This window comes from Megascapheus bottae, chromosome 6, assembly GCF_031878675.1.
Source record: "Megascapheus bottae isolate mThoBot1 chromosome 6, mThoBot2.hap1, whole genome shotgun sequence".
Classification (NCBI taxonomy): Eukaryota; Metazoa; Chordata; class Mammalia; order Rodentia; family Geomyidae; genus Megascapheus; species Megascapheus bottae.
This window is the reverse complement of record NC_143514.1, coordinates 26,038,668-26,054,604: the sequence shown is the minus strand read 5'-3', so window position 1 is coordinate 26,054,604 and position 15,937 is coordinate 26,038,668. Positions and strand designations below refer to the sequence as shown.

At 34.4% G+C, this 15,937-nt stretch overlaps 1 protein-coding gene across 4 annotated transcripts in view; it reads left to right on the top strand.

Annotated features, from left to right (window-relative positions):
- The window catches only part of Prkacb (protein kinase cAMP-activated catalytic subunit beta), a 110,865-nt gene that overhangs the window by 62,136 nt on the left and 32,792 nt on the right, over window positions 1-15,937 (top strand). For all 4 annotated transcript variants that reach the window (XM_090334530.1, XM_090334528.1, XM_090334531.1 and 1 more), the window contains exons 2-3: window positions 12,911-12,972; window positions 15,610-15,738. In XM_090334530.1, coding sequence (XP_090190656.1) covers window positions 12,911-12,972; window positions 15,610-15,738 — 191 coding nt within the window. The remainder of the gene's footprint in view (window positions 1-12,910; window positions 12,973-15,609; window positions 15,739-15,937) is intronic.

Here is a 15,937-nt window from a genome sequence, read left to right as displayed (position 1 = left end):
CGGTATGAAAGACAGTAGAAAGCAAAATAATCCACATAGGAAAGTGAAATAATGATATGAAGAACTGGCCTGAAATATTCTGCCAAAATATAGAGAAAAATGAACCAGAAAAGAATTATGAGATGGAAACTCACTGTATTTTGACAAAAATTATAAAAAAAGAACCAACACTTTAGATAAAAGTATAGGTATTGTAGGGATTATATGATTAGTATCTCCAGAGAGCAAATCTGATTAACAAAACAAAAAATCAAAAATAAAATGAAGACTTTGTTTTTTTTGGTGCTGGAGATTGAACCCACACTTTCAGACCTAGGGAAGTCTCTTAAACAAAAGCCTAAATATGTCAAAAAGAATTTCAGTGTGGTTTGACAAAATTAACAGTGCTACCAATCAATACCTGAGTCTACTGGTAAAAACAATTTGAATTTTAAGGATTGATATATGAACTGAACAAACATCTGTGTTTGACACCTACCTACGGGGGGGGTGGGGAGGTCCAAAATTAGAGACCAGGTAACTTAAGATTCTTCTAGGGGAAAAAATAGTAAAGGTAAAACCACACCATGAAATGCTGAAAAGACTATAGCAAAGATGCCTCCTAGTGAATTCTGAGTTTACAAAAAGTAAAAGAAATCCCTATGATGCAGAAAATGTAATGGCCAGTGAACATCAGAGCGGTAGGAGAGCATACATACTTGAACTGGTCTAAGATTTTTCCTTTCAAATTCCCCCCCAAAAAATAGAAGACAAGTTTCATGGATGTAAATAGTTTTTGATTTTGTAGGTTTTTAGATAAATCTCAGTCCTAGAACTGTAACCCTAATGAAAACACAGATTAGAAGATAAAATCATTGCTGAACCTGCCAAATAAAAGGAAGCTTGTATTTCTTGGCTTGGGTTCCTGGGGGCGGGGGACAGTTGTGGGTGTTTGAATGTGCGATACCTCCTGAGAATTGATAATCAACTGCTTTTCCTTAATCTGAATTAATTGTGTGGTCTGGAAACCACCAATAAAATGCATTATTTTGTCAGTTCCTGGCTGGAAACCTATACTATATGTCAAGCAAAATCCTATTCTGGAGCCAGGCACTGGTGGCTCATGCCTATAATCCTAGCTACTCAGGAGGCTGAGATCTGAGGATAGGTTCAAAGCCAGCCAGGGCAGCAAAGTCCATGAGACTATTTACCTCCATTTAACCATGAGAAAACAGGAAGTATCGTACTGTGGCTCAAGAGGTAGAGTGGTGGCCTTGAGCTGAAAAGCTCATGGACAACACCCAGGCCGAGTTCAAGTCCCATGACAAAAAAAAAAAAAATCCTATGATGGGATAAGCCTTTAGGATTCTCACACTCTAAAGTTCATAATCCAAGAATAAAATGCACACATACACACACACACACACACACACACACACACACACACACACAAAGCATGTACCCACAGTTACTACATTTGATATTCAGAGCAATATTCAGACTCTCATAAGAATATCAAATAATAGAATTTTCACATGCTGTCAAAAATGAATTCCTCTAAGTATGTAAAGCAAAATCGACCTGTTTTTAAAAAATTATAAAATATAATACTTAAAAATACAGAGGAGTAATTATTGCTGATGTAATCAGAGCAGGCACAGAAAAATATACATGCTTCCAAAATTGGTTATTACACATATTCAACAAATTGCAAAGAATTTATATACAGTTATAATTTCTTACTACAAGTCAGTTAAATTCAATCTATAATAAAAGGCTAATTAAACCAATAGCCAGGTATTTTAGGGTAGTCATATACTTTTAGCTACACAGGAAGTAGAGATTGAGAGCATTATGGTTTGAGGCTAACCTAGGTTTAGAAATTCCATCTCAACTAACAGTCTGTATGAGGTGCTTCATGTCTAATCCCAGTTAACACAAGTCACAGATAATAGGATCATACTAAAAGGCCAGCTCTAGGCAAAAATAAATAAAAATGCTAGATCTTAACTAACAAAAAGAACTACAGTAGAAAATATTGAAGCCTTGACTCAAGTAGTAACACCACTATCAATAGTAAGATTCTCAGTTCTAACTGTAGTACTACCAAAACAAAATCAAAACCATCCAGCTCAATGTAATCACTAAAGATTTTTAAAAATTCTAAATAGTTTATGGATCAAGAAGTTGAAAATTCAACTCTCTAAGCAAAACTTAGGGCATGTAGCCAAACTGGATTTAAAGACAAATTTAAATGGTTGAATTCAGAAAAAGAGATGTTTGCAATTTAAGTGTTCAAGTAAAGAAGTTGTGGATGTGTGACTTGTAAATCAAGACAATTAAAAAAAAATGAAGACACCAACGATGAGTGGAACAGAATGTAAAGATGCATAAGAGGCACAAGTTCTTGGAAAGAATTTTTAAAGAACTGATTGCAACTAAACTTATTTAATGATTCTGATCAATTAAAGTTTGACTCCAAACTTAATAAATTAATACTGTCCAGTTTCTTAGTGAAAGAACCAAACATTTCTAACTTGTATGAAATCTTCCAGAGACAGACATACTCCAGAATATATTTATTGCATCTAGTATAGTTTTACAAGGGACATAGAGGAAGCAGAACACTTTCTCTGAAATTGTTTCTCTGTACCATTACACTGTGGGCAAAACCAGCATAGTAAGACCAAAAAGGAAAAGTAGGATCAAATTGTTATTATTTATAGATGATTTGTGATTGTCTAAAAATTGATGAGAATCTTGCTATATACTTATGTGTCAACTAGGTTTTGTGTATTGGCAATAAACATACAATACAATTTTTTTCATATATTTTTATTGTAATTAATAGAAGGGTTACATGATATTTGCCAGATAGGAGGTGTATTAATTCACATACATTGATACCCTTTTTCATGTCTTGATCCCCATTTCCCTCCCCCCCACCCCCACCACTCATCTTGTTTTCCCCCTTTCCTATCCAATTTCAAATAACCAAATACAAATATATCCCATATATCAGGTAACAAAGTGGGATACTGTAACAATATGAGATAACCAAGGGACAGCAAAAGAGATGAGAGATAACATAGTACATTAAGGACAACAATCATTCATTATATGGCTTTTGTTTCTATATCCTAGAGGTCCTTTCATTTAGCGTCCTACTATATGGCCTTTTGTATCAAGGTTTTGCTCTATTGCAAATCTCTGCTAGGAGAGCCCAAGGTTTCTACTGATTATGACAAATGAGGGAAATCATTGAGCCTAAGTTCCTTTGAGTCTGGCTTACTTCACTTAATATGATTTTTTCTAAGTCTTTCCTTTTCCTAACAAATGGGGCATTGTGGTTCTTTCTGACAACAGCATGGAATTCCATTGTGTACAAATACCAAATCTTGTCCATCCATTCATCAACTGAGGGACATCTAGGTTGGTTCCAAATCTTTGCTATGGTAAATAGTGCTGCAATGAACATTGTTGTGCTAGTGGATTTAGTATATCCTTAAAGTCTTTACAACCAGAGCTCTAAGGAACCTAAGAATATTTCTAACTACTTCAAGGGTAAAATTATGAAATTTTACAGATAACTACCCAATCTTTACCAATGATGTATTTTCATAATCATTAGTAAAAATTGGAAAATATATCATTTACACATTTGTTACTATGAAATATAAAAATGTGGTAGGAATATGAATTGATAACTTTCATTGGATCTCTTGTTATTAAGTTGATAATGTATATTTTATGTCCTCTAGTGATGTAGTTATACTTCTGGACTGTCAAGCAACAAGAGTATTTGTATTCAGAACTGTCTGTAAATCCTTTGCTATATAATTTTGGTAGATACATTGTTCCTACAAGAAGTTTCAGTGAACATTTAAACAACAAAGGTGTATTTCAAAGAGCATTTCACAATCTATTGGGGCTAGTAGTTTTATGTCAAAAAATTTTAAAAATGTAACTTAAATGTTTCATTACAAAACTCCTGTTGGAATGGTCTTATTCAGATATGGGTTGGATGACCTCAAAAATCTACAGCAGAGCTGTGAGTGTGGCCTAGCAGTAGAGTGCCTGCTTAGCATGCACAAAGCCCTGGGTTCAATTTCTCAGTACCAAAACACAGAAAAAGCAAGAAATGGTACCATGTCCCTAAGTGGTAGAGTGGTTTAAGCCCCAGGTCTGGCAAAATAAATTAACTGATAAAAAATATCCACAGCATCCCCAGATAGGGAGCAACTTGGGAAAGAAAGTACATACATGGTACATTATAATGAATATACTATGTGGATTTGCAGTGTATCCATCTGCTTCCATAAATACTAGTGAATGAAGTTACTATATGTTTAGATTTTCATTATGTAGATAGGTGTTTCATAGTTTACATAAGGGTTTTTTTCACAGTTCCGTGGGTCCATCAGTTATACTGTTCACTTGTAACAAACCCAGTAATTAAACATGTAGTGAAAAAAGAAGAATAAAACAAACATTAAAGTGGGAAATGATCTTTTATACTTACTAAACTACAAAACTTTCCTGTGTCACTCACTCTTTATAAGAATACCTAGTATCTAAGAAGTCTACTCCTGTAGATATGATGTCATCCAGTAAACCGAACAAATATAATTTCAGCATTGAAGTTTCTGTGGATCTTTCATTTTACATGTCATATAATCTCTCTTTTTCTTTCTTTCTTCCTTCCTTTTTTTTTTCATTTCTGAAGCTTGAACTCAGGGGCTGGGCACTGTCTGTGGGCTTTCTCAAGGCTAGTGCTCTACTACCTGAGCCACGGCACCATTTCCAGCTTGAAATGTGTACCATTCAACAAATCAAGTTTTAAGTGCAGTGCATCTTGGTCAGTGTGAATCCTTTCATCATTTTCTCTCATCCTTCCCAAGACAATCCTTCCCCTCAATTTTCTTAATGTCATAGGCTGTGTATACATTGAGTATTATGACTGCATTCCCCCTTTTCTTCCTTTCTTCTTTCCTCTACCCCTCTTCATGGACCCTCTCCCATAGCTTACAAGTACCAGTTTCCTGACATTCATTTTATTAGACTTAAATGAGTTAACTTTTCCAGGGAATTACACCATTTGAATTATTCTTTGAAAAGAGTATACTTTGGTTAATATTATTTGTATACATTTGCCTACAACTTGGTATGTACTTACTTGTACATCGATAAATGAGTTATAGCTTCTCCATGTCTCTCTGGGCCTGACTTCATACTTTCTGATTGACCCCTTAGGTCATCTGATGGTTCTGATGGTAAACCACTTTTTTTTTTTTTTGCCAATCCTGGTCTTGAGCGCAGGGCCTGAGCACTGTCCTTGGACTTTCTGAAGGCTAGAGCTGTACCACTTGAGTCTCAGCACCATTCCTGGCTTTTTTTCTATGTATGTGGTACGAAGGAATCGAATCCAGGTCTTTGTGCATGCTAGGCAAACACTCTACCACTAGGCCAAACTCCCAGCCCCGATAAACCACTTTTTTAACAGAATAATCTTATACTGATTAAGGTGAATTTTATGATGAGATTTTGTGGCAACAAATGTATTTTATATTTACAGCTTTATAAATCAGTTTTATTTATTATGAGCAATTGTTGTACATTGTGTGTTTGAGGAGAGGGCACACAAATTCTTCAAAATAACCACAGCTACTAAAATGCACACACAAAATGATAAGTTTGTATAATTGACAATTGCTTCTTCCCTAAAACGAAATTTTACAAGAATAGCTTATTCCCTCATTGGTTACATTAGCACCATTGTGGTTCACTTCCACCACCACCCCCTCCACCCACCCCGCAACCCTCCAACCCTTCCCAAGTTGTAGAGTACAAGTCCAACATATGTCATGTGAATATCACTGTTACACTGGCTCACCCTTTGTCCTTGTTTCATCATCTTGTTTTTCCCCTTCCCTTCCCTGACTCAAATAAATGAATAAAAGTATATACAATACACTAGGTACCAAAGTAAAATACAGCATAAACAGAAGATAAGCCCTAATGGAAAGAAAAAATAAAATAAAAGAGCAAAGATACAACTTCACATTGTACCTTATAAACAATAACCACAAAGATAATCATATATTTTAATTGTGTTTGTCCTTTGAAGTTTTTGTTGTATTGGGTTCTACTCTTTTTCTTTTTGTTTTTCTAACATATATTGAATGAAAGCTACAATTGTGCTTTTATTGTAAAAGTGATGTAAATAAAGGAGGTAAAATGTATCTCATTACAAGTTGTCATTTCTATAGGAATGGATTTATAAATTTTTCATGCAAAGTATGAATGAGAACCTTGGAAGGGTTGGACCATACAGTATAACTTTACACTATATACTCTTTTGATAAGCAGTAATCTAGTTTATCACACATGGTACCCCCAAAGCACCAAATGAAGTTCCTAAATGCTATTAGTGGAAGTCTTACTCACTGTACAATTTTCATAATTATGTGTTATATATAAACATATCATGCTTTAGTTTTGTAGTCAAATTTTGAACTGTTTATAATGAATTTTATAATCCATTTTGTGTATATAAAAATACTGAAAAGGTGAGTTAAATTGTGTTTTATTACTTATGGAAATGGATACAATTGCTCTCATTTCTTCTTTCTTTATATCATACATATGGGTGAATGTTCCTGAAAACAAACCTGGGTGCACATATACGTTCTTTTGGTATGCTTACTTCTTTCTAAATGCAGTGTGACCATCTTTTTAAACGATGCAAACTGAAGAGAAAATTAATTTGGAAAATAAATTAATTTTCAGTAGATATTGGTAACTGAAATAAATACTTAGTTCTTGATATATCCTCATGTTTGTAGTTCCTAGTTTTCCCTGTCAGGGACCAATATGGAACAAAACATACTGGCAAAGTGTTTTTTTTTAAAGAGATAGTAATATTAGATATTTGTGAATAGGTACTTATTACAACAACACTGCTAAGAAATATTAGATGCCATATTCTAATTCCCAAAGCTTCCCAAACTGGCTCTTTCAAGCTATCACAATTATTTATGGCTATATATATGTGTGTGTGTGTGTGTGTGTGTGTGTGTGTGTGTGTGTGTGTATATGCATATATATATATATAAATACCTTGTATATTAGAATACAAGACAACTCACTCAAAAAATTAAGAAACTCAAAGCATTTGATCATTTGTGGTTTAATATTTGAATATGACTCCCATCTGCTGTTATTATTAACTGTTAATCTGTTGTGTCAGTGGATAGCAATATAAAAATAGCCAGAGAAAACACTTGGAAGTTAAATTCATTAGTGGTCTAAAAATAACAAAATTCAGAACAAATATATGTGGTTCTGGATCATCTATTATTTTATGATTATTCATAAGCATATTATAAACTATTATTTTTGGTAATCATGTTATATTGATAAGATATGCATTTTGTTGATTTATATCTTTACAAATAGTTTATTATGTTTGCCTTTGTAGTGCATTTATCCCAGAGATTTAATATTTGTATATATTTTATATGACAAAAACAAGTTTCAAGAACATTTTCTTCATAAATTACTTAAACACATAATTTAATGATCCTCCTTACTCTCAAAACCTGTGTATGTAAAAATAATGCACAAATTTAATAATTTAATGAATACAACTATTTAATAAATTTCCTGTAGGATCTTTGTGAAATCTGTTGATTACTTTCTTCAGTAAGCTTCACAACATGGATGAATACAGAGAATATTTCAGAGAGTTTTCTCAAAATAAAATGAGTGAATAAAATAATTCGCAGCATCCTTTTTTAGTAACTCATCAACAGGGGAGTACTGTGTTTTTCAACTCAACCAATTTTGGCAAAAATTGCCCCTCTACTCTTTGATCAGCTTTTTATTTTTAAATTTAGCTCTAGATCCATTTAGCATAAAATGGCAATAAAAGTTGAAAGATATATTTTTTTCATATATTTTATTGTAATTAATAGAAGAATTACATGATATTTGCCAGATAGATGGTGCATTAATTCCCATACATTGATACCCTTTCACATGTCTTGGTCCCCATTTCCCTCCCCCCCCCATCCCTCATCTTGTTTTCCCCCTGTTCCCTATCCAATTTCAAATAACCAAATACAAATATCTCCGATATATCAGGTAACAAAGTGAGATACTATAACAATATGAGATAACCAAGGGACAGCAAAAGAGATGAGAGATAACAGTACATTAAGGACAACAATCAGGGGCTGGGAGTTTGGCCTAGTGGTAGAGTGCTTGCCTAGCGTGCATGAAGATCCATGTTCGATTCCTCGGTACCATGTACATAGAAAAAAAGCTGGAAGTGGTGCTGAGGCTCAAGTGGTAGAGTGCTAAGCCTTGAGAAAGTCCAAGGACAGTGCTCAGGCCCTGAACCCAAGCCCAGGACTGGCAAAAAAAAAAAAAAAGAACAACAATCATTCATTATATGGCTTATGTTTCTATATCCTAGAGATCCTTTCATTTAACGTCCTACTATATGGCCTTTTGTATCAAGGTTTTGCTCTATTGCAAATCTCTGCTAGGAGAGCCCAAGGTTTCTACTGATTATGACAAATGAGGGAAACCATTGAGCCTAAGTTCCTTTGAGTCTAGCTTGCTTCACTTAATATGATTTTTTTCTAAGTCTTTCCATTTCCTAACAAATGGGCCGATGTCGTTCTTTCTGACAGCAGCATAGAATTCCATTGTGTACAAATACCACATCTTGTTGATCCACTCATCAACTGAGGGACATCTAGGTTGGTTCCATATCTTTGCTATGGTAAATAGTGCTGCAATGAACATTGTTGTGCTGGTGGATTTAGTATGTCCTTGTTTCTGGATGATTGGGTAAATGCCAAGTAGTGGAATTGCTGGGTTATAGGGGGCTCTATGTTTAGTCTTTTGAGGAACTGCCATACTGCTTTCCATAGTGGTTGAACGAGTTTGCACTCCCACCAACAGTGTAGTAGTGATGCCTCCTGGCCACATCCCCTCCAGCATCTATTGTTATTAGTTTTCCTGATCCTGGCCATTCTAACTGGAGTAAGGTGGAATCTTAGAGTTGTTTTGATTTGCATTTCTTTTATGACCAGAGATGTTGAGCATTTCTTCATGTGTCTATAGGCCATTTTTATTTCTTCTTCAGAGAAGACTCTCTTTAAGTCTTTGGCCCATCTTTTAATGGGATGGTTGTTACTTTGGAGGTTAGTTTTGGAGTGATTCAATTTTTTGAGCTGTTGATATATTTTAGATATGAGGCCTTTGTCCGTTGTTTGGTTGGTGAAGATCTTCTCCCACTCTGTAGGCTTCCTAATTAGTTTACTAGCTATGTCCTTTGCCATACAAAAGCTCTGCAGTTTAATGCAGTCCCACTTATCCAGCCTTTCTGTGATTTGTTGTGATTCTTGGTCCTTATGAAGGAAGTTTCAACCTGTGCCAAGGAGGCCTAGTGTATCTCCTATTCTTTCTTGTAAAGTTTTCAGTGTTGGCTTTTACCTCCAGGTCTTTGATCCATTTGGAGTTAATTCTAGTACAGGGTGACAAAGAAGGAGCCAACTTTAGTTTTCTGCATGTGCTTAACCAGTTCTGCCAGCACCACTTGTTGAAGAGGCTGTCTTTCTTCCATTCTATTTTTTTTTTTGGCTCCCTTGTCAAAGATTAGGTGGCCAGAGGTCTGTGGTTTAATATCTGGGTCTTCAGTTCTATTCCATTGGTCTTCAGGCCTGTTCTTGTGCCAGTACCAGGCTGTTTTGATCATGATAGCTCTGTAATAGAGTCTAAAGTTTGGTATTGAAATTTCTCCTGCGCTGTTCTTTCTGCTAAGAAGTGTTTTTGCTATACGGGGTCTTTTATTATTCCATATGAAATTTTGGATTGCCCCTTCTATTTCTTTAAAGAATGACATTGGGATATTGATGGGTATTGCATTGAATTTGTAGATAGCCCTTGGCAAGATTGTCATTTTCACGATGTTTATTCTTCCAATCCAGGAGCATGGGAGGTTTTTCCATTTCCTCAGTTCTGCTTTAATTTCCTTTTTCAGGGTTTTAAAGTTTTCATCAAAAAGGTCCTTTACATTCTTAGTTAAGGTAATTCCTAGGTACTTTATTTTCTTTGAGGCTATTGCAAAAGGAGTTGCTTTCCTGATAGTTGCCTCATTCTTCTCACTGTTGGCGTAGAGGAAGGCAGTTGATTTTTGAGGTTAATTTTATACCCTGCTACCCTTCCAAAGTTTTGAATCAGCTCAAAGAGCTTGGGAGTAGAGTCTATAGGATTCTTTAAATACAGGATCATGTCATCTGCAAAGAGGGAAGGTTTTACTTCCTTTTTCCCTATTTGGATCCCCTTTATGCTTACTTCTTGCCTTATTGCACTGGGCAGGAATTCTAATACTATGTTAAAGAGTAGTGGAGAGAGTGGGCATCCTTGTCTCATTCCTGATTTTAGAGGGAATGGCTTTAGCTTTTCGCCATTAAGTATCATACTAGCTGTGGGTTTGTCATACACAGCCTTTATTATATTGAGGAATGTTCCATGGATTCCTAGTTTCTCCAGAGCTTTTAACATAAAGGGGTGTTGGATATTGTGAAATGCCTTTTCTGCATCTATTGAGACAATCATGTGATTTTTGTCCTTGCTCCTGTTGATATGTTGAATTATATTAATTGATTTGCGTATGTTGAACCATCTTTGCCTCCCTGTGATGAAACCTGTTTGATCATAGTGTATAATTTTTTTGATGAGTTGTTGTAGACGGTTGGCCAGTATTTTGTTGAAAGAGTATATTACTGAATTTTTTAAGTCTGGAATTCCCCTTCACAGAATTATAACTTGATGTGAAAGTCCTGCATATAACAATTAACTAAAAATGTTTTTCAAAAAAATTAAAGATATATTTTAAGAACCACAAGTTGCCATAGTTATAGTTTGCCATAAATTCTTTTTTTTACATTTTATTTTTTTTATTGTGATTAATAGAAGGGTTACATTATATTCACCAGATAAAAGGTACATAACTTCACAAACATTGATACTCTTTTTCATGACATGGTCCCCATTTCCCTCCCACTCTCCCCCCCACTTATCTTGATTTCCCCCTTCCCTATCCAATTTCAAATAACCAATTAAGCACATATAAAATATATCAGATAACAAGGTGAAATATTGTAACAATATGAGATAACCAAGGGATGTCAAAAGAGATGAGAGATAACATAGTACATTAAGAACAACAGTCATTCATTATATAGTTTGCCATGAATTCTTATTTTACTTCATAGCTATCATTTCCAGGTCAAGGCTGTGTACAGATATTTTCATTCTGTGCCAGAATAAATTATTAAAATCTTATTCATCAAGCCACTCTCAGTTATAACTAGTGTATGAGCTTTGTAAAATGACTTAGCTCACCCTAAACTCTTAAGAAAATGTAAGAATTTTCTAAACCCTAGAAAGAATTAGGTCTCATTTAGATAATTAGGTATGACTAGTTGATTCATTGTTCTGGTGCATAAAGATCCTAATCTTCTCAAATTTTCTAAATTGGTACTTACAGAAAATAGTGTCTTTAGAAATGCATGTTTTAGTGTTACCTGAAAACTAATTTCTACTGTTGATATTATAGGCACTTTGAATGTGCAACAAACTTAGGGTTCCAATACCCTTTTTGTTTAGTTGTAAAGGAATTGCACTAACAATAAGGAGAGAAATATCCATGTGTATCCTAAAATGCCTTGCTTTAAACTACTACGTAATTTGGGATTTTAAAGAGTGAGCCCACACTTTCACTACAGTTCTGTCTATTCATCATTATTCCTTAAATAATTTTCTATGTGCCATTCTACTTTAGCTTGGTATTTTCCAACTGATTGCTATTTTAACAGTATGTAAATTCTAGTGGGTTTTTTTGTTTTTGTTTTCAGTCTGTGTGTCTCTGTGCCCTTGCACACACCATTTCTTTATAGAGTCAGATAGGAAAGTGTCCTTAACTTTCTTAACCAAAAAAATATTAAAGTAGTTGATTATTATGTAATCCGTTATTATTCTGATTCCTAACATTAAGAGTAAAACTACTTCTTGTTGGTGTTATTTTATCTTTTGTGATTTTTTTTCTGTACTTGTTTTTAAAACACCCAGAGTTCTTTTGAAACAAACCATTGCTAGTAAATATGTGGGAAGATAGTGTAAAGCAATAATGTTTTTAAATAGTTCATTTAATTAGCAATTTTAAAACTTAAAGCCACAGCTTTTATTAGTATGGCTATTATTACTATGCATACATTTCGTTTTTAGTTACTTTTGTGTAAGCTTGAAAGCGTTGAATATTTAGTTTTTATTCCAAGCTTAGAATAAGATTTTAAAGGTGCTTATATTTTTGGTTGATGTTTTGTTCCATTTTATTTTTAAGCCTTTGAGTACATCCATTATGCGTCTATTAGTCTGTCCTGTCTTATTCTTTCTCTTATAGAGAAAACAAATATAGTAACATATTATATACCTGAAAACAGCCCTTCATCAAAGCCAATTATTTTTGTAACTCCACAAATGAGAACATCATGTTCTCCAAATGTCTTGTGTTCCTGTGTTGAAAGCCTCTGTTAATATCACTGCTGGTTTTATATTTAAAATCACTATTTTATTGTGGATGAATTTCTGCTATATTACTTTAAAAGTTTTCAGGAGCAGTACTGTTCTTAGATTTCAAATTCACAAGTGATCCCAATATATAACATTTGACATTTTTAGCAATATGAGAAAGTACTTCTTGTTTAGAGACTCTAAATAGCTAAGTAAAGTACTTCTCGTGACAATAGTTGATATGTCTTTTATAAGGTTTATGTGTAATATAAATATTTGTATATATGATAAAAGTACTCTCATATATAAATATGAAAGTATTTGTTTTTATATCTCTTTTTAGTGAAAGAATTTCTAGCCAAAGCAAAAGAAGATTTTCTGAAAAAGTGGGAGAATCCTCCTCCGGTAAGGAATATTTACTTTTCATACAATTTAAAATTTCCATGTTAAATATAATTATAATGCTTTCCAAAGTAGTTTGCTACTACAGAAAATTTTATTTTCAAGTGATACTATAATCTTATTTAATTTTTTGATTAATAGTTGAATGTGTACCTAAATCGGAGAAGGAACTGACTTCTTATATACTACCTAAATAAAATTTTTATAATAATTGTAAGTTGCTATACTTGCTAGATACTTTATAATATATTAATTTGAAATTGTATCTTTGATTATGTACACTAAGATATTTTAAGTAAAAAACATTAGACATGTAGCCGGGCATGGTGGCTTATGCCTGTAATCCTCGCTACTCAGGAGGCTGAGATCTGAGGATCATAGTTCAAAACCAGTCTGGGTACTAGTGAGGCCCTTATCTCCAGTTAATCACTAGAAAAGGGGAAGTGGGGCTGTGGCCCCAGGGTAGCCAGTAGCCTTGTGCTGAAGAGCTCAGGGACAACTCCCAGACCCAAGGGTAGGGTCATAGCTTTGAGCTGAAGAGCTCAGGAACAGTGTCCAGGCCTAGAGCTGAAGTCCTATGATCCACAAAAAAAAAAAAGTTAGGCATGTGTAACATGAAATATTGAGAGGATGAGGCAGATGGCATACTTCTACACAAATGAAAATCATTAACATAAAGAGTTATCTATTATAAGCTGGACACGGTCACCCATGCCTATAAGCCTAGCTACTCAGGAGGCTGAGATCTGAGGATCAAGGTTCTAAGCCAACCCAGGCATAACAAAAGGACCTTATCTCGAATTAACCTCTAGAAAATGGGAAATGGGGCTTGGCTCCAGGGTAGGCTGGTAGCCTTGAGCTAAAGAGCACCCAGGGACAGCACCCAGGCCCAATGGTAGGGCAGTAGCCTTGAGCTGAAGAGCCCAGGGACAACATCCAGGCTGAGTTCAAGCCCCATGACACCCCCCCACACACACACACAAAAAAATTATTTATTGTATACTAATGAGATTATTTCTGTTACTTGGTTGGATAGTATTAAACATTTCAATTCATTTATTTAGGTAAAACTAATTCAGATATTGATCCATAAAATGAATTCTATTACAATTTTAAGGGCCTTTTTTATTGACAAACAATATCAATAAATGTGGAATGACATGATGCAACAAATGTTACATTAAAAGTAGCATTGTTTTATTTTTCCAGTGATTCAAAAAGAAACTGATATCTTTAAAAGTAAGATTTGATTTATATAAGAAATTAAATTCAATAAACAGATTTTTCAGAATTTCAAGAACCCTATTGTAGTACATCTTTTTAAAGCCAAACACTACAGACTAAGCTTTGGAAATATTTTTTTTCTGAAATCTTCATGATGTCTTTGTCGTGAAACCTATTTAGCAAATGGGTCAGCAATTACTACTTGTTGCTGTTTAGCACATAATTTGTTCCCAGTAATTTTCATTTTGTTGTTGCAGCAACAAATTCAATAGATTGATGCCTATGATTCTTTGTTTCTGTGCTGTAGTCAAAGCCAAACAAAGCTGTTTGCTTGTCTGTAACAAAACATCTATTCAAGGAGAAAAAAAAAGAGTTTGATTATTGTTCTGAGACTCTAGCTTTTGCTTCTTTGTGAGAAGAGGAACACTTTCCTTATTGTTATGTTTTTAGGTAATACTGGGTTATTAAACCACAAGAGAGAAAGCCACTGAAAGCTACTAGGCTTTCTCTCATGTTATTATTATATGGTCTGTAATCTAGTATAAGCACAGAAATGAAGTAAATGTGCTTTTTTTCAGAGGTAACTCCAATAAAACTGATCTCTCAGTTTTTCATTTTTATGGTTCTTTACAAGTGTACAGAGAGCGTTTTGGCTTTTTTGTTTTTTTGCCAGTCTTAGGGCTTGAACTCAGGGCATGGGCACTGTCGTGGAGCTTGCTCAAGGCCAGAGCCCTACTTACTACTTGAGCCACTGCACTACTTCTGGCCTTGTCTATATGTGGTGCCAAGGAATCAAACCCGGGGCTTTATGCATTTTAGGCAAGTACTCTACCACTAGGCCAAACTCACAACTCAAGCTTTGCATGACTCCTTTCATCAATATATTACTGGTCAATTTGCAAATTATTAAAAAGCAGAATTTATTATGAGTCAAGTACTAGAATTTTATATTAGAAAATGACCTGTAATATTTCAGTTGACTTTGATGCTGTATTTTGTAATATTTCTCTTTTCTGCTATCATATCCTTTTTTATTCAAGGGAAAAGATAGAATTAATAACCTGGAATCTAAATCATCATTTTCTGTTTTCTTCTAAGTGGATAGTTGTAAGTTAATTTATCCATGGTTGCTATATATTACTAAAGTGATTGTAGCCTTCTTTTGTTTTTGTCGGTTCTATTGGACACAGGGCCTGAGCACTGTCCTTTGGCTTTCTCAAGGCTAGAGCTTTACCACTTGAGCCATAGCACCACTTCCAGCTTTTTCTATGTATGTGGTACCAAGGAATTGAACCCAAGTCTTTGTGCATGTTAAGCAAGTACTCTTACCACTAGGCCAAACTCCCAGCCCGATTATAGCCTTCTTAAAGGAATTTCTAATTTAAATTTTTAATTTATGTTTCCATGCATTTGTAGAATAATGCGGGACTTGAGGATTTTGAAAGGAAAAAAACCCTTGGAACAGGTTCATTTGGAAGAGTCATGTTGGTGAAACATAAAGCCACTGAGCAGTATTATGCTATGAAGATCTTAGACAAGCAGAAGGTTAGTGCTGCTTCTCATTGTTTACATATGAGTAGTCTTAAGGTTTGCCTCGTATACTTAAATAGATGAATTAGGCCTACCATGGACACCTTTAAATAATTTTATTGTCATATTTAGTATATGGAAATTTGATATTTCAGAAGTTATTTGCAAATAACCCATATATACACACATATTTTTACTAACAAATGATTGCATT